At 43.2% G+C, this 19,171-nt stretch overlaps 1 protein-coding gene across 1 annotated transcript in view; it reads right to left on the bottom strand.

Annotated features, from left to right (window-relative positions):
* Window positions 1–11,897: 11,897 nt before the first annotated feature.
* The window catches only part of KBTBD4 (kelch repeat and BTB domain containing 4), a 20,721-nt gene continuing 13,447 nt past the window's right edge, over window positions 11,898–19,171 (bottom strand). The window contains exon 4 of the mRNA XM_082271148.1: window positions 11,898–13,937. Within this exon, the coding sequence (XP_082127274.1) occupies window positions 13,077–13,937 (861 nt within the window). The 3' untranslated portion in view covers window positions 11,898–13,076. The remainder of the gene's footprint in view (window positions 13,938–19,171) is intronic.

The raw sequence follows: 19,171 nt of genomic DNA, 5'->3' as shown, positions 1-19,171 counted from the left end.
CTGTCCTAGATCATAGAGGTGGGGAGAGATGAGCTGGTCTCTCCTCACCTCTGTGACCAGCTGCACTAACTGTCAGATCGTTTCCCAGGCTTGCCAGTAAGAACAGTAAGCCCCAGAAACACCAGCAAGCGGCAGTAGGTGACCCCTCCCTCTGCTTCTAAAAGCAATCTAGTGGCTAATTAGCCGCTTGGATCACTTTCAAAATTACCGGGGTTATGGCTACTAGCTTCAGCCATAACCCCTGTAAACCACTTTCTGGTCTCAGGGAACCCCTGCTAAAAATCACTATATCTACAGCTCATGATACAGTACAATAGTAAGAAGAATGTTCCTTACATTTGTGGTGATTGGGAAGAATTCCCCCTTATAGATAGCTACACAGTTCAGTGCCCTTGAAGTGCAGGGAATCGCTGGCTGAAAATGAGGATATCTGAATGATGCCTGCAGCTGGAGGCGTCATTCACATATCTCCATTCAAAGTCCAGGATGTCATATGACATCCTTGGGCTGGACGTGGTTAAAGTATTTGCAAACCTGATCACTAAAATCATATATGGCAATGGAATTTAAAAGTTTGTTTTAATATTTTTAAATCTGCGGCTTTATTTAAAAAAAAATTGTACCTGGCCATCCTGCCATGAAAGGATTTGCTCAGGCACTCCCTGTTATGTCTCCTAGTTGTGCTTTCACGTTGTTGTCACGTTGTCACGTGCGCTCCATTACACATTGCGCAGCCACGGACACACAAGCTGGTTCAGAGCAATGATGTGTAGCTGAGAGAGTGCATAGTTACATAGATAATCTGGTTAAAAAAAGTCCATCCAGTTCAACCAACCACTCAAATAGAAAACCTCCATATACACGATCCTATACCCACAGTTGATCCAGAGGAAGGCAAAAAAAGAAAAAAAAAAAACCACAGCAAAGCATGATCCAATTTTCTCAAGCGGGGGATTAAAAAATGTCTTTCTAATACCCCAGGAGGCAATCGGATATTCTCTGGATCAACTGTACCTATAAATATCAGTACCCATTTATATTATGTACATTTAGGAAAGAATCCAGGCCTTTTTTTAAAGCAATCTACAGAGCTGGTCACAACCAGCTTTTGAGGGAGTCTATTCCACATTTTCACAGCTCTTATGACTTGATCTCTATGATCACATTGCCCGCGATTCCGAATCACCGCAAATTGCGGGATGCCCTTGTGATCCCCATCTTTTCCAATGGCACCCCAATCACGGTGCGATTTTGCCGCTTGACGAATCATGGTAGAATCACACAAACAATCGTTGGACAAACAATCTCAAAAGAAGTAGCGACAGGCATCCCACGATTCTTTTTACCCGATTATATTGAACGTCAATGAATGCAAAATCACACCGCAATTGGGTGCCGTTGGAAATGACGGGGATCGTAAGCGCATCCCGAGATTTGGGAACGGGGTGATTTCGCCTGCGATCCAGAGCTCCTAGATGTGAATGGAGCCTTAAGGCCAAACGCATTTCATTTGAACGGGCTGCATAACACAAATTTGGTGCATGTAGCAATTTTGGCAGCACGCCTAAACACACGCTTGTGCATTGTCATTGTCACACGCTGTGCTGAAACTCACGCCCGTTGGCAGGATGCACTGCAGTGCCATTCAGAATGTTACCAAATGATTATTAACCTACAAAAATCTTAGGGCTCAATCCCATCAGAGCTGTGATTATAGCACACCATGCAGATTTTTCCCCCAACACACTGCAATGCAATACATTGGTGGACAGGCTCTAATGCAGGGTTCCCCCAGAGGTTGGTAGAGGTTTCTTTAGCAATGAGCAATTTATGCCTCTCAGATAAGTTCCTAGTGACACCAATGATCTTTTTAGCTATCTATAAGGGGGAATTCTTACAAATCACCACAAATGTAAGGAACATTCATCCCACTAATGATTCATGAGTTGTAGATATAGTCATTTTCAGCAGGGGTTCCCTGAGACCTGAAATTATTTCAATGGTTCCTCTGTGTTGAGAAAGGCTGCACTAATGTGTAAGCAGTTTGCCTGTACTGAAAAACGTGGTAAATTATTTGACAACATATCTGTTTGGAACGTTCCTTAACCCTCGTACATACAGTGAGAATATCCACTTGCTGACTGCAATATGTAAATATACATTGCAGCTTTAAAGTGGTTTACAGGGGTTATGGCTGAAGCCAGTAGTCATAACTCCACTATTTTTTAAATTTTGTTTTTTAGCCCACAACTCTGTTTCTCATGAAAGTGATCCAAGTGGCTAATTAGCCACTGGATCGCTTTTAGAAGTAGAGGGAGGGGTCGTCTACCGCCGCTTGCCGGTATTCCTTTGGGCTTACCGTCAAGCTTGGGAAACTATCTGACAGTTAATGCGGCTGGTCACAGATGTGAGGAAAGATCAGCTCATCTCTCCCCACCTCTATGATCTAGGAGGACTGGAGCGACAGCATGACGTCACTTCCGGTCTAGGGCAGAAGTAAACAATTTTTTTTTTTTTTTAAAGCAGAACATCTTTTTTTTTTTAATCTTTTTGCTTTCAAAGGTTTTATAAACCCCATATCTCTCTAAAAAGAGCATCCGTCATCCTTTATTTCTATTACAAGGGATGTTAACTTTGCTTGTAATAGGAATAAAAGTGATTTAAAAAAAAAAAAATGAAGAACACAAAAAAAAATTAAATGAATAAGAAATAAAAAAAATTCCAAGTACCCCCATCCCTCTGTGCTCTCATGCAGAAGTGAACGCCTACATAAGTTGAGCACCAGGTCGCGTAGGTCAGGCCCACATATGTAAATGGTCTTTGCACCACACATGTGAGGTATTGCCGTGAGCGTTAGAGCGAGAGCAATAATTATAGCGCTATACCTACTCTTTAACTCTAAACTGGTAAAAATCTATCATGTTTGGGGATAATAAGTAATTTTCTAGCAAAAAAATTATGATTTTTACTTGTAAACAAAAAGTGGCTGAAAAGGCCTGGTCCTTAAGTGTATATCGGACGAATAATTGCCTGGTTTTTTTTTTGGCATGCACCTTATATCAATAATGAAGAGGTTACAAAAATTCTCGAACAACAGAAAACACCTTCGGAAGTGATGTAATGTGTTGTATTGTAATGTATTCAGTTGTTTCTGAGCATGCGTGGTCTTGGTCTTCTGATTTTTTACGCACGGATACTGTACTGATTAAACGAAAATTGTACCTTCTGGTATCGTACAAGAAAAATTTTCCTGTTTGTCCCTTTGGATAATTTCGGATGAACTGTTGTGATCAGCTCTCGAAAGCTGTACTAAAGTGTGCTAACGATCAGATTTTTGGACGATTGCTTTTGGTATTTTTGGTATTTCTTGCCTGATTTTTCTGATCATGTGTACTATCATTAGACTAGAGGAATTCTCAATCATGGCGAGGTGGAAGGGTCACTTTTACAAAAAACTGATATTTCAGTTTTAAAGAATGCTAATGGGTTAAATCAGCTACTTTAACATCCTTCTGAAACTTTGGATGTAAGCTCTATGTACCTGTGTTACCAGCTCAATCAACTTGCCCCTGTTTCTTATTGAGGAGCTCATTTGCCTGGTTATTGACTGTCTTTTACCCTACAGATGAATTCCAGGCATGGTATAGATATAATGTGTTGAGTGGCTGACGACCTGTGTTCACAATGCATCAGGCTGGCCTCTTGGCACAGCACCTGGAAGCAATTGAAGATCATTAGAGAAGCATTGTCTGATTCAGTGATTTACAGCTTCCAGGAGCACCGGCCAGGTATGGTATATACAGTATCTCACAAAAGTGAGTACACCCTCACATTTTTGTAAATATTTTATTATACCTTTTCATATGACAACACTAAAGAAATTAAACTTTGCTACAATGTAAAGTAGTGAGTGTACAGCTTGTATAACAGTGTAAATTTGATGTCCCCTCAAAATAACAACACACAGCCATTAATGTCTAAACTGCTGGCAACAAAAGTTAATACACCCCCAAGTCAAAATGTCCAAATTGGACACATTTAGCCATTGTCCCTCCCTGGTGGCATGTGACTCGTTAATGTTACAAGGTCTCAGGTGTGTTAAATTTGGTGTTATCGCTCTCACTCTCATATTGGTTACTGGCAGTTCAACATGGCGCCTCATGGCAAAGAAATCTCTGAGGCTCTGAAAAAAAAAAAAAAACCTGTTGCTGTACATAAAGATAGCCTAGGCTATAAGAAGATTGCCAAAACCCTGAAACTGAGCTGCAGCACGGTGGCCAAGACCATACAATGGTTTAACAGGACAGGTTCCACTCAGAACAGGCCTCACCATGGTGGACCAAAGAAGGTGAGTGCACATGCTCAACGTCATATCCAGAGGTTGTCTTTGGGAAATAGACGTATGAGTGCTGCCAGCATTGCTGCAGAGGTTGAAGGGGTGGGGGGGGGGGGGGTCAGCCTGTCAGTGCTCAGACCATACACTGCATCAAATTGGTCTGCATTGCTGTCGTCCCAGAAGGAAGCCTCTTCTAAAGATGATGCACAAGAAAGCCTGCAAACAGTTTGCTGAAGACAATCAGACTGAAGCCATGTCCTGTGGTCTGATGAGACCAAGATAAACCTATTCAGTTCAGATGGTGTCAAGGGTGTGTGGCAGCAACCGGGTGAGGAGTACAAAGACAAGTGTGTCTCGCCTACAGTCAAGCATAGTGGTGGTAGTGTCATGGTCTGGGGCTGCATGAGTGCTGTCGGCACTGGGGAGCTACAGTTCATTAACCACTTAAGCACCGGAAGATTTTACCCCCATTCCGACCAGGGGGTATTTTGCGATTCGGCACTGCGTGACTTTAACGGACAATTGCGCGGTCGTGCGACGCTGTACCTAAACGAATTTGACATCCTTTTTTTCCCACAAACAGAGCTTTCTTTTAGTGGTATTTGATCACCTGTGCGATTTTTTGATCACGCGCTATAAACAAAAAAAGAGCGTCAATTTTGCAAAAATAGCAATATTTTTCACATTTTTTTTATATGAAATTCCCCCCAAAAAAAATGTAAAGATCAAAATTTTTTAACATTTTCGGCCAATTTGTTTTATGCTACCTATGTTTGGTAAAAAAAAAACCGCAAAAAGCGTATTTTGATTGGTTTGCGCAAAAGTTATCGCGTTTACTAACAAAGGGAAAGATTTGTCATTTTTGTTGTTTTTTTTTTAACGCGTAATGGCGGCGATCTGCGATTTTTTTTGCGGTACTGCGACATTGCGGCGGACAGATCGGACCCTTGACTGACATTTTTGACACTTTTGGGGTTACCAGTGACATTTCTACAGTAATCAGTGCTATATATATGCACTGTTACTGTAAAAATACACTGGTAGTGAAGGGGTTAACTTTATTTGGGAGGGAGGGGCTGTGTGTGTCCCTAGGGGCGTGCTTTCTACTGTGATTGGCTGTGGCTTGAGCTGTAAGGACACTGATCAACGGATCTACATAGTAGATCCATGTGATCAGTGTCTTTACAGCGAGGAGAATGACAGGCAGCTTGTTTACACAAGCTGCCTGACATTCTCCGTCTCCCCCGCCGATCGCCGAGTGGCCGGCGGACATCGGGTCCGCTGGTCACACGCGCGGGGGGGGGGGTCCGTGACCACGCGGGAGCGCGCCTCCGGGGGCGCGCGCTCGCTCCCTAGACCCTCACAAGCAAGCAACGTAGCCCTACGTTAGTTTGCCTGTGAGGGGCTGACCGCCGACGTAGATAGTCGTGCGGCGGTCGGCAAGTGGTTAAGGGAACCACGAATGCAAACATGTACTGTGACATACTGAAGCAGAGCATTATCCCCTTCCTTCGGAGACTGGGCCACAGGGCAGTATTCCAACATAACAACCCCAAACACACCTCCAAGATGACCACTGCCTTGCTAAAGAAGCTGAGGGTAAATGTGATGGACTGACAAAGCATGTCTCTAGACCAAACCCTATTGAGCCTCTGTGGGGCATCCTCAAACGGAAGGTGGAGGAGTGCACGGTCTCTAACCTCCACCAGCTTTGTGATGTTGTCATGGAGGAGTGGAAGAGGACTCCAGTGGCAACCTGTTAAACTCTGGTGAACTCCATGCCCAAGAGGGTTAAGGCAGTGCTGGAAAATAATGGTGGCCACACAAAATATTGACACTTTGGGCCCAAGCTGGACATTTTCACTTAGGGTGTACTCACTTTTGTGGCCAGTGGTTTAGACATGAATGGCTGTGTGTTGAGTTATTTTGAGGGGACAGCAAATTTACACGGTTGTACAAGCTGTACACTGGGGGACACTGCCACTCGGGTGATCTCCACTTGCTTCCAAGTCCCGGGGCAAGCGGCCTGATGGTTTTGAAAACCGCACCAAAAATGCAGCTTCCTACTAAAATGAATTGAAAATGCATTAAAATCACACCACAGTCTTGGCTTTTTAGTGCGTTTCTGAACCACATGCCCATTTTTCACAGGTGCAAGGAACCAAAAAACGCTCCAGAAATGCACTGGAAAAGCACCTGAAACACAGCAAAATTGAAGCAAAAACGCATATGCGTTTTTAATATGATTTTGCTATGGAGCCGTATGAAAGTACCCTTGGGCATTTAAAAAAATGACAAGGATTTTAACCCTTCCAAAAAAACAAAACAAACAAACATAAAAGTTTTGGCAATAGTTGGTGTTTCAGGTCTACTAAAAGGCAAAAAGGACCCTCAAATCCCCGTTTTAATTATTTATTATGTTTTATTATTATTATTTATAATTTTTTAGAAATTTCAACGTTGTTTGAAAATGGAAAAAAAACACTCTTTTTGGGAGTTTTTGAAGTCTGGTTTATTTTTAAGTAAAGTTTAAAATGATCTGTAGCCAAAACAGTAATGTTACATTTCTTATTCCCAATCAGGGGTGTAACTACAGGGGGTGCAGGGGTTGCAATTGCAACCGGGCCCCATGCTGCAGGGGGCCTGTGCGGCTCCCCTGTACACCTGGATAGGAGGGGTGGCGGGGGCAGCATGTAGAGAAATCACTGTCCTTTTTCCTCCTGTAGCTGCAGAAGGAAAATGGAGGAGATTGGTTCCTCTGTACGCTGCCCCCGCAACTCCTCCTATCCAGTTCACTTGTGTTCTGCTGTCTCTGGGCACCTATGTGCTCCGCTGGTCACCCCCCCCCCCCCGCAGGGGATGTGTCACAATAGAGAACCAGGAAGGGGGTCGGTAAATATGTAATTTACCAGCTCCTTCCTTTTCTGAGTGGACATAGTCAGTGACATTGTAAACAAAATTAAAAAAATTATAAAAAAATAATACAAATAAAATACCAAAAAATAAAAACTACGGACACCAGTGGGTGAACTTCCAGGATCGCAAAGGTCACACTTGCAACCGGGCCCTGGCATTCCACCACCATGGGGAGGCCCCAAGATGGCAGGAAGGGGGCCCACTGCAGAACTTGTGAAAGGGTCCCGCTGCAGGACCATAATACAGGGCCCCGCAACGAGAGTAAAGGGCCCCAGAATCAGTGGGAATAGCCCCAGGCTTGAAAGAAAGGGCCCCGGGCAGGGGTCTGGGGGGCCCTTCATGGTTTCTTGCACTGGGGCCCTGAAGGTTCTAGTTACGCCTCTGTTCCCAATTATGTTGCGAAAAGTGTTTGAAACCTTTAAATGTGAAATCACTTGCTGTTACCGCTATTGAAAGCTGGTGGCCACAGTGTGCACCAGTTTCTAGGAGATAGGACAGGGCAACCACCCCATCTCTCAATACAATAGCATGCAGTGAGTGGACGTGGAATATCAATCTCAATCCTTCCTTCAAAACTAAGGTCTGTATTATCAATCTGCAGCCAAATTGACAGAAGTCAATTCTTTACAGACTTACAACAGAATACACAGTTGAAGGTAAAAATAACTAACCTGAGGAGTTATTCAAACCAAAGCAGTCCAGCTCATGACATGGCATTGTTAGATGGCTACAGTTCAGATTTTAACAATTAAAGCAGCACATACATTGGGCAATACTGTGGTTGCAGAAAAGAATATTGCTTGATTCCGCCACCAACACATTCAGTGTTGATGGAGGAATCCCTCCCGCTGAGCTTTTGTATTCTGACAGTGGGAGGTTTCCCTACCTTCAGAATACAATGAACAATCCTAGCTGCTATAGCCGCTGGCAGTGATTGAACGAATTGAATGATTGTACTGAAGTCAATAGATTGATCAACTTCAGTACAACCAGCCTGCACGTACATTAGGGCTGAACGATAGTCGATATGATATCGACTATCGTTCTGCGGGCGTGGGCGATATTCATATCGCCGAAGACGCGATATTTAGCATAGGCAGGGAGAAGTCGGGACTCGGGGGGAGGAGGAGGACTCGCAGTGCTGGCAGCCGACACACCCGTTTTGCTTTCGGCTGTGATCGGAACTCGGCCCCTCGCAATCCAGCCCTTCCAGCTCTGCCTCCAATCTCCAGCCGACCATTACTCCGCCCTGCTCCGCCCATTGTCTCTCCTGGCTGCATCGGGGGCGGGATCAGGCTGTAATGTATTGTAAATAGATTCAATGGAGAGACAATGGGCGGAGTAATGGTCGGCTGGAGACTAGAGGCAGAGCTGGGAGGGCTGGATTGCATGGCGGCGGAGAGGCTGCAGAGCGCTACAGTGCAAAGCAGCAGGAGAGGGGGGAGAGATGTCCGGAGCATGGCGGAGGAGCACCGGGAGACAAAGGCTGCTACCATACTACTGCACCATACTACTGCTGGGGACATTTCACCCAGCCCGCTTCCTCTACACTCCAGCTCCGGCGGGAGAAGTTCTACAAGTGTGGCGGATACCCTGGCGGAGAGCTGAGCTCTGCTCACTGAGACTGTCCGGGAGAAATATCGCGATATATATTATATATATATATATATATATATATATATATATATATATATATATATAGTTAAAAACCAAATATCGCAATGTACTTTTTTTCCCCAATATCGTGCAGCCCGGATTAAAATTTGGCGGGTCCTTGCTCAACTGGCCAAATTTCAATCCATATATGGCTGGCTTTAGTTTATCTTGTATTATCTTTGTCAAATTCCATAAGGGACCAAGTACAAGCAACACTTGATCCTTTTTTGATCCACCCCTCAGTTGCTGAATAGCATGACTGGACAGCTAGTCCCCCTCCCACCACCACAATTTTCCAACTACACTGTTATCAAGGAGACAAATACATAATCAGGGCTGAATAATGGCACTCATCACTGGCTGCAGGAGACGAGCACAGCCTTTAAGCAATTCAGGAGGTGGGGTCAGTCAATTTCATTACATAAGCTCGGACTGTTCATTCACAAACGTACATGAATCAATCAGTGCTGGGGGGGCTGTGTGATGAATCTGCCAGCACAGTGTGTGATGTATCTGCCAGCACAGTGTGTGATGTATCTGCCAGCACAGTGTGTGATGTATCTGCCAGCACAGTGGAAGCTTTTCCTCAGCTGACACCTCCATCACACAGCCCTGCCAGAGCTGACTGTTCATTTAGAAAAGTAAACAATCAACTTAGGCCACTTTCACACGGGACAGTCTCCATAAAGCGCATCTGACTGCTTAGTGAGGGATCTCTCCAATGAGAAGGCGGATGACAGGTCCGTGTGCACTCGACTATGCAGCACTCTTCTCAATGGGGCGTTCAGATAGAAACAGCCTGCCTGTCCATTTCCATCCGACTGTCATCCGGTCCAATGGGCAGATGGGGAATGTATTTCCCCATGCTTCTGTTTCTTGCGGACAGGATCGGATGCTAGTGATGTCAGTGGACACGTCCACTAACATCCCCTGCTCCATAGAGAACAATGGCTGGTCCGATAAGGTCCAGAGTTTTTCAGGCAGACCTGATCAGATTGCCCGTATGAAACCAGCTGTAGAGAGGGGGCAGAGGCCCAATTCTGTGCTTCAAGCCCCAAAAATCAGACTCCATATAGGGCTGGTGCTATAGCACAGCACTGACAGAATAATACATGAAATTTTATTTTTGAACCACTGCATGAATGTTAACCACTTAAGCCCCGGAAGATTTTACCCCCTTCCTGACCAGGGGGTATTTTGCGATTCGGCACTGCGTGACTTTAACGGACAATTGCGCGGTCGTGCGACGCTGTACCTAAACGAATTTGACGTCCTTTTTTTTCCCACAAACAGAGCTTTCTTTTGGTGGTATTTGATCACCTGTGCGATTTTTTGATCACGCGCTATAAACAAAAAAAGAGCGTCAATTTTGCAAAAATAACAATATTTTTCACATTTTTTTATATGAAATTCCCCCCCAAAAAAAAGTAAAAAAGCGTATTTTGATTGGTTTGCGCAAAAGTTATCGCGTTTACTAACAAAGGGAAAGATTTTTGTCATTTTTGTTGTTTTTTTTTTAACGCGTAATGGCGGCGATCTGCGATTTTTTTTGCGGTACTGCGACATTGGGGCGGTCAGATCGGACCCTTGACTGACATTTGTGACACTTTTGGGGTTACCAGTGACATTTCTACAGTAATCAGTGCTATACATATGCACTGTTACTGTAAAAATACACTGGTTGTGAAGGGGTTAACTTTATTTGGAAGGGAGGGGCTGTGTGTATCCCTAGGGGCGTGCTTTCTACTGTGATTGGCTGTGGCTTGAGCTGTAAGGACACTGATCAACGGATCTACATACTAGATCCGTTTTATCAGTGTCTTTACAGCAAGGAGAATGACAGGCAGCTTGTTTACACAAGCTGCCTGACATTCTCCCTCTCCCCCGCCGATCGCCGAGTGACCGGCGGACATCGGGTCCGCTGGTCACACGCGCGGGGGGGGGGGGGGGGGGGGGGTATTGTCCGTGACCACGCGGGGGCGCGCGCTCGCTCCCTAGACCCTCACAAGCTAGTGACGTAGCCCTACGTCACTTTGCCTGTGAGGGGCTGACTGCCGACGTAGATCGGCGTTAGGCAGTCGGCAAGTGGTTAACAGAACTAAATGTTTTGTGCACTGGGTCCCCTAGGGCAGTGGTCCTCAACCCTGGCCTACAGGGCCCACTAACAGGCCAGGTTTGCAAGATAACTGAAATACATCCCAGGTAATATATTTTGCTGCTCAGTGATTGCAGTACTCTAGTCTGCATCTCCCCAAGGTAATACTTAAAATCTGGCCTGTTAGTGGGCCCTGAGGACCGGAGTTGAGGACCACTGTACTAGGGGATTGGACAAAGATTATTATGCTGTAATAATACCTCTTCTCTAATCCATGCAGTATACTGTCTTTCATGACTCCAGCCATTTTAAGTGACTCCCCATCCTTTAAAAAAGCATCAATACAAAGGATTTAGTCAGCTCTATCATATTTTATTATACTGTGTTTTAAAGGGAAGGTATAGTTTTACATTAGTACATATGCTGATTTATTATAGCAGTGTTTCCTTTAAAGCTGAACTCCAGGATAGCTTTAACATGATAGTTGAATACAGGGAAATGGAGCTATACCCGAGCACTAGGAGGAGGGATTAAGAGAATGGCAATGTCACTTCTGCAGTTACTGGAACAAACTACAATTCCCATCATGCAACAGGAACAGTGGTTCTCAATGCCTGTGAATAAATGTGGAGTGCTGGGCAGGTATGTTGATAAGCCTGCCAATCTCTTACAGCAGACTTAAGTTAGCCCCGTACAATAAAAACCTGCCGATATTCAACCCATGTATAAGGCACCCGATCCGATAGAAGCCAGGCCTTTGGCCGGCTTCTGCAGAACGAGCATGCTGGAAAACCAGCAGCCGACCGGCTCCCAATCAGCGCTCACAGCCAATGGTGGAGAGCGCTGATCGGAGTGGTATGGCGGGGTGTCAGAACACAGCAGCTCAGTGGGGTAGATCGCTTTACTAACGTTGGATCGTTCTACAGTGGCTGCGACTGGAGCAGTCAGTTTTTTTGCGTTCAGCCCAGAGGGTTGAACGCAAAAAAACTAGTAGTGTATACCAGGCATTAGGCATGATAGACCAGGAGTCTACTTAAATGTCCATCAAAAGACGCAATGGAAGTGGGTGAGTGAGACCAGCAGTCTGAGACTCCCGGGTCCTCCCACCACAGCAATATAATTATGTCGCTGCTCAGGGGATGTTACAAGACTGATGGCCAGGGGAATATTGTGCATAGTAGCCCCCAGTTTTACTAAAAGGAAATAAATGGGACAGAGACCCTTGTTATGACTGATTCTAGAGGGGAACACTTGTATTGTAAATTGTTGAGAAATTGGTTAAAGGCAAAGAATAACCCTCAAAATAATGCCAAAAATGTCTGCCTGGAGTTCAGTTTTACGGTCATTTTTCATTTTAACACGATTGCTCTTATTTTCATCATTGTAATAAATATATTGCAGTTTGTAGATTGGCCACTAGAGGCAGCAAATCCTCCATTTGCACACTGCTTTCCTCCCCAACTGTCTCAATAAGATATCAGCCTCTCAAGCAGCATACGGTTTTGGATGAGCCATCGGACTCATTAACTTACATTGTGAGAGCAGGAACAGTAAAGCAGCAGCAAAAGCAGGAAGCAAATTCTGCATACGTAATGAGCAAATATAGTTGCCCCCTTGTACATATATACGTATAATTACTAGCTATATATAGAAACAAAGGATTTTCTTATAACACACATTGATGACACTATTTACATCTAACCAATCTCTTTTACACATATATCTAAAAAATGATGTAACCAACTATACATTCCCTTTAAAGCTAGGCGTAAATCACACCATCATTTTTTTTTTGGGGGGAAGGGGGCATTCTACTTTCACCCTCAACCATATGTATTACTTTAGCTGGTTGTAACAAGGAAAAAAAAGCTTGAGGACATAAAGCTGGTTCAGCATGGTACACCAAGCCCACTGTATAACACTGTTGGTCCCACCAATGTATAAACATTAGTACGATTGTTTTCTCTGCGATTCTTACAGCTGAGGTGTCATGACCTTCCTGCTAGCAAGATCATGGCTTGTCGAAAGCGACTGCCTGCATGTCGGTCTACACTTACTCTCCCAATACAGGCCTCACGCTAACAAGAACTGAAGGTTGGTAAGCAAGAAGCGAATGCCACTTGTTACCGTCACCACGGACGTGGCGGGATTGAGTTTGAATGTGTTAGCGTCACCTTTCTTGTACTGATCGCGGAACACATAGATGCAACCATTGCAGCTGGCGATTTTCCAAAGTGAGGGTCGAGAACTCCATACGTCAGGGAGGCAGAGCCGCGTAAAGCTGTCCAGGAGAGGGTTATAGCAGACCAGCGAGTCTCCCTCTGCTACAATGAACACCAAGTCCTTATGAACGGCAGCATGCATGCGTCCGGCAAAAGGCAGCAAATACGGTTTCACTTGGCACTTTTCAGTGGTGGTGTCAAAACACTGAATAAGGCGTGAGGGCTTGGTAAAAAAGTCTAGATCGTTCTCCTCACCTCCAAATAAGTAGATGAGCCCATTGAGGTTTACGCCAGCTGCACCTGAGATAGAAACCTCTAATTGGCTGGTTTCCGTCCATACATTATCTTGTACTCGATAGTAAATGACCACATTGGAGAGAGAGTCCTGCAACGTCTTTCCACCGAGTGAGTAGATAGCGTCCTTGCTAGGGACAGACACCAGCGTGTGCTGCAGACGGTCTCTAGGCAGAGGAGCGCAACGCTCCCAATCCATGGTCTCCATGTTACATTTCCACATTCGCCTGGGGATGGAGCCCCCTACCACATACAGGTCGGCCCCGTGCTTGCAGGCCGCTGTTATCTGGTGACACAGACTGTTCTGTCCACTTACACTTATAGAGTCATCCTGTGCACAATGTAGTGAGACCGCAATGGAGTGCGTACGAGACTCCTCCTTACCAATCAGATAAATGTGCACATTTTCACCAATTTCCTAAAAAAAAAAAAAAAAAAAAAAAAAACACATTACATACTCATATTGGATAAACAGTCAAACTTATAAAGACCCTTGCCTATTTGGGTCAAAATGAAAGCATTATTTTAACCACTTGCCGACTGCCCTTTAGCAGGTTTACTGCTAACAGGGCGGCAGCTGTGCTCAGGATCACACATGTGTATGTGTTATATATATATATATATACACAGAGATGTATAGTAACGAAGTAGAACTACTTAAGTACTGTATTTAAGTACCGAAATGCGGTATCTGTACTTTCCTAGAGTAGAATTTTTTTCTCCTACTTCTACTTTTACTTCACTACATTTTTTCGATGATTGATACTTCTACTCTGATATTTTTTTTTTGTGCTGCATAGTTACTCGTTACTTTTAAAAAAAATTACCACTGCCAGAACAGTAGATGGCAGGTTGCATAAAGCTCAAAAAAATGTGTATAATGTCATTTGGAAATCAGCGCATACAAAAATAAAGGCTGTGTATAATAAAAGCTGCTATACCAAATCTTTCCAATAAAAAGAAAATATGAAACAAACAAATAAATGGTGCTACAGCGCTTAAAGTGCATCAACAAAAAACTACTAACAAACACAGGTTAATCATTTGAATAAATCATTTGAAATAATAAAAAACAATATGATGTTCAAACTTTTGACTTCTTTCTTTAATAACTACATAACACAGTACTTCTACTTCTACTTTCAGTACTTGAGTAGATTTTTTTTTTTTCAAAACTACTGGTACTTTTTACTTTTAGTACTTAAGTAGCAAATTTTTTGAAAAAACTACTTGCAATACTTAAGTAAAAAAAATGTTGAATACTTTAGTACTTCTACTTAAGTAACTTTTTCTTCGAGCACTTCCACTTCTACTCAAGTCACTTTTTGATCGAGCACTTGTACTTTTACTCAAGTAGAAATTTTGAGTACTTTATACAAGTCTGTATATATATATAAATATATAAATATATATATATATATATATATATATATATATATATACACACACACACACACACACACACACACACACACATACATACACACACACACACACATACATATACATGGTCTGAGTACTGACAGGCTGTCCCTCCACGCCTTCAACCTCTGCAGCAATGCTGGCAGCACTCGTACGTCTATTTCCCTAAGACAACCTCTGGATATGACGCGGAGCACATGAAGTCAACTTCTTTGGTTGACCATGGCGGGGCCTGTTCTGAGTGGAACCTGTCCTGTTAAACCGCTGTATGGTCTTGGCCACTGTGCTGCAGCTCAGTTTCAGGGTCTTGGCAATCTTTTTGTAGCCTAGGCATCTATGTACAGCAAAAATTCTTTTTTTCAGATCCTCTTAGAGTTCTTTGCCATGAGGTGCCATGTTGAACTTCCAGTGACCAGTAAGAGAGGGAGAGCGATAACACCAAATTTAATACACCTGCTCCCCATTCACACCTGAGACCTTCTAACACTAATGAGTCACATGACACAGGGGAGGGAAAATGGCTAATTGGGCCCAATTTGGACATTGTCACTTAGGGGTGTACTCACTTTTGTTGCCAGCAGTTTAGACATTAATGGCTGTGTGTTGAGTTATTTTGAGAGGACAGCAAATTTACACTGTTATACAAGCTGTACACTCACTACTTTACATTGTAGCAAAATGTCATTTCTTCAGTGTTGCCACATGAAAATATATAATAAAATATTTACAAAAATGTGAAGGGTGTACTCACTAATATATATATATATATATATATATATATATATATATATATATATATATATATATATATATATATATATATATATATATATATATATATATATATACATACATACATATACATATACATATACACACACACACACACACACACACACACACACAGTGCCTTGCGAAAGTATTCGGCCCCCTTGAAATTTGCGACCTTTTGCCACATTTCAGGCTTCAAACCTAAAGATATAAAACTGTAATTTTTTGTGAAGAATCAACAACAAGCGGGACACAATCATGAAGTGAAACTAAATTTATTGGATATTTCAAACTTTGTTAACAAATAAACTGAAAAATTGGGCATGCAAAATTATTCAGCCCCTTTACTTTCAGTGCAGCAAACTCTCTCCAGAAGTTCAGTGAGGATCTCTGAATGATCCAATGTTGACCTAAATGACTAATGATGATAAATAGAATCCACCTGTGTGTAATCAAGTCTCCGTATAAATGCACCTGCACTGTGATAGTCTCAGAGGTCCGTTTAAAGCGCAGAGAGCATCATGAAGAACAAGGAACACACCAGGCAGGTCCGAGATACTGTTGTGGAGAAGTTTAAAGCCGGATTTGGATACTAAAAGATTTCCCAAGCTTTAAACATCCCAAGGAGCACTGTGCAAGCGATAATATTGAAATGGAAGGAGTATTAGACCACAGCAAATCTACGAAGACCTGGCCGTCCCTCTAAACTTTCAGCTCATACAAGGAGAAGACTGATCAGAGATGCAGCCAAGAGGCCCATGATCACTCTGGATGAACTGCAGAGATCTACAGCTGAGGTGGGAGACTCTGTCCATAGGACAACAATCAGTCGTATACTGCACAAATCTGGCCTTTATGGAAGAGTGGCAAGAAGAAAGCCATTTCTTAAAGATATCCATAAAAAGTGTAGTTTAAAGTTTGCCACAAGCCACCTGGGAGACACACCAAACATGTGGAAGAAGGTGCTCTGGTCAGATGAAACCAAAATCAAACTTTTTGGCAACAATGCAAAATGTTATGTTTGGCGTAAAAGCAACACAGCTCATCACCCTGAACACACCATCCCCACTGTCAAACATGGTGGTGGCAGCATCATGGTTTGGGTCTGCTTTTCTTCAGCAGGGACAGGGAAGATGGTTAAAATTGATGGGAAGATGGATGGAGCCAAATACAGGACCATTCTGGAAGAAAACCTGATGGAGTCTGCAAAAGACCTGAGACTGGGACGGAGATTTGTCTTCCAACAAGACAATGATCCAAAACATAAAGCAAAATCTACAATGGAATGGTTCATAAATAAACATATCCAGGTGTTAGAATGGCCAAGTCAATGTCCAGACCTGAATCCAATCGGGAATCTGTGGAAAGAACTGAAAACTGCTGTTCACAAACGCTCTCCATCCAACCTCACCGAGCTTGAGCTGTTTTGCAAGGAGGAATGGGCAAAAGATTCAGCCTCTCGATGTGCAAAACTGATAGAGACATACCCCAAGCGACTTACAACTGTAATGACAGCAAAAGGTGGCGCTACAAAGTATTAACCTAAGGGGGCTGAATAATTTTGCACACCCAATTTTTCAGTTTTTTATTTGTTAACAAAGTTCGAAATATCCAATAAATTTCATTCCACTTCATGATTGTGTCCCACTTGTTGATTCTTCACAAAAAATTACAGTTTTATATCTTTATGTTTGAAGCCTGAAATGTGGCAAAAGGTTGCAAAGTTCAAGGGGGCCGAATACTTTCGCAAGGCACTATATATATATATATATATATAGTTCTCCAATGTTCAACTTGTGCATTATAACATGCTCCATATACACTCAAAACTGTCAAGCTGAAAAAGATATTACTCCAGTCATTATTGTATGCAGATACCACTCGAAAAGTACTGTAGGTTAGGATGCTGCAAGGACATATGAAGATAAAAGTCTGCCGCCTAGAATAAAATTTGCACAGAACATTGTATAAGAGCAGTGTGAACAGCAAGCTATGACAAAGCATTTCCAGAGCTTCCAGCAAGCTTTGTTGAAGCATTTAAAGTGGCATTCAGCTCCAGTTTGTAAATGTTGGACACAGATCCTAATGATGGGTGCTAATTGCCACTTTAAACAAGCTGCTAGCAGGCTTCAGTACTTCTTGATGCTTGTTAAAAGCCTGCTGGCTGCCTGCTTAAAGTGGCAGTCAGCGCTACCATTAGCATCAGTGTTCAGCATTGACAAATTAGAGATGAATGGTACTTTAAAAAGCTTAATTAAATCTTGTTCTGCAAATGCTTTGTCAAAGCTTGCTGTGAACACTGCTCTTCTATAAGATGAAACAGGCCTAACAGAAGGAGAGCCTACTGCCCAATATATGCCCATCTGTGCAATAATGTCCATTATTATCACTCAGGTGATAAAGAAGAAACCAAAAGCTCATCCCAAACTGGGTTGGAAAATATAGGCAAGCAATTCCTTACATAAACAATAAGGTCAATCCATCATCAGGTGGTTCAGGCAGGCCTCTCCTGTTAACCAAGCACAGAATAATGCACCATTAAGCTAGTTAATAGAAAGTTACCAGCTACAGCCCTGATGTAAGAGGCATGGAGGTGAAGGTGGTCACAGGTCCAAGCATCCATAAAATTAGGTTATTACTTATCTATCCGGGATCCAGTGGACATGGTCTCAGTTAGTATTATAGGAGGAATGGGTTTGCCAGGCTGGTGTGGGGTGCCTGACCAGTTTCACCAGTCAAGCTGGCTGCATTAGAGGCAAAGAAGGTTGTTGTTTTAAATGGATTGGCCAATTGCGCTTTTTTTTTGTATACAGGTGTTGGTGCCTAAACTGTCCACTGAAATCTGGTACTTTTTGATTATACATACAGTAGGTTTCATTTTAAAACCTGCCCTGGGCTACCTTACAGTATGCTCAACTTCAGAGAGCTCCTTGCCTGTCTACTTTGTTGCAGCTTCCGCAACATGCCGGCTGGAGTCACAGCGCATGCAGGCATGTAATGAGATCTCCTTCATATGGCAGTGCTCGGGCCTAGAGATCGGCTGCTAGGCTTGAGCACTGCTTTATACTTTTAAAGCGGAACTTTACCCATGACAACTTGAAAAAAAAAATGTTCTTTAGGAAGGAACATACATTCCACATTAATAATAATACTACCAAAATTAGTGTATGCTGTAAATTGCCTCCAGCATGGTTCCTGTTTCTTCTTACTGGAGGCTGCCATTTTGCTAAAGCCCACAGCCCTGAATGGCAGTAAATCTTACGTTGTCAGCAGATTGGCCAATACATTTTTCGGCACAGTGCCTAAAAATAGAGAGCCACTGAGCATGTGCAGAGCAGGGTGAGATAGTTTATTACTGGATTTTAAACAGTACCAGGGATAGGTCAATTTGGGCCCATCAGCTGTTTCCAAACTGCAAGTCCCATCATGCCTCTGGGAGTCAAGCTTGAGGCTGTCAGC

This window comes from Pelophylax lessonae (genome assembly GCF_965119305.1).
Source record: "Pelophylax lessonae genome assembly, chromosome: 10".
Lineage (NCBI taxonomy): Eukaryota > Metazoa > Chordata > Amphibia > Anura > Ranidae > Pelophylax > Pelophylax lessonae.
This window is presented reverse-complemented; position numbering and strand designations above follow the sequence as displayed.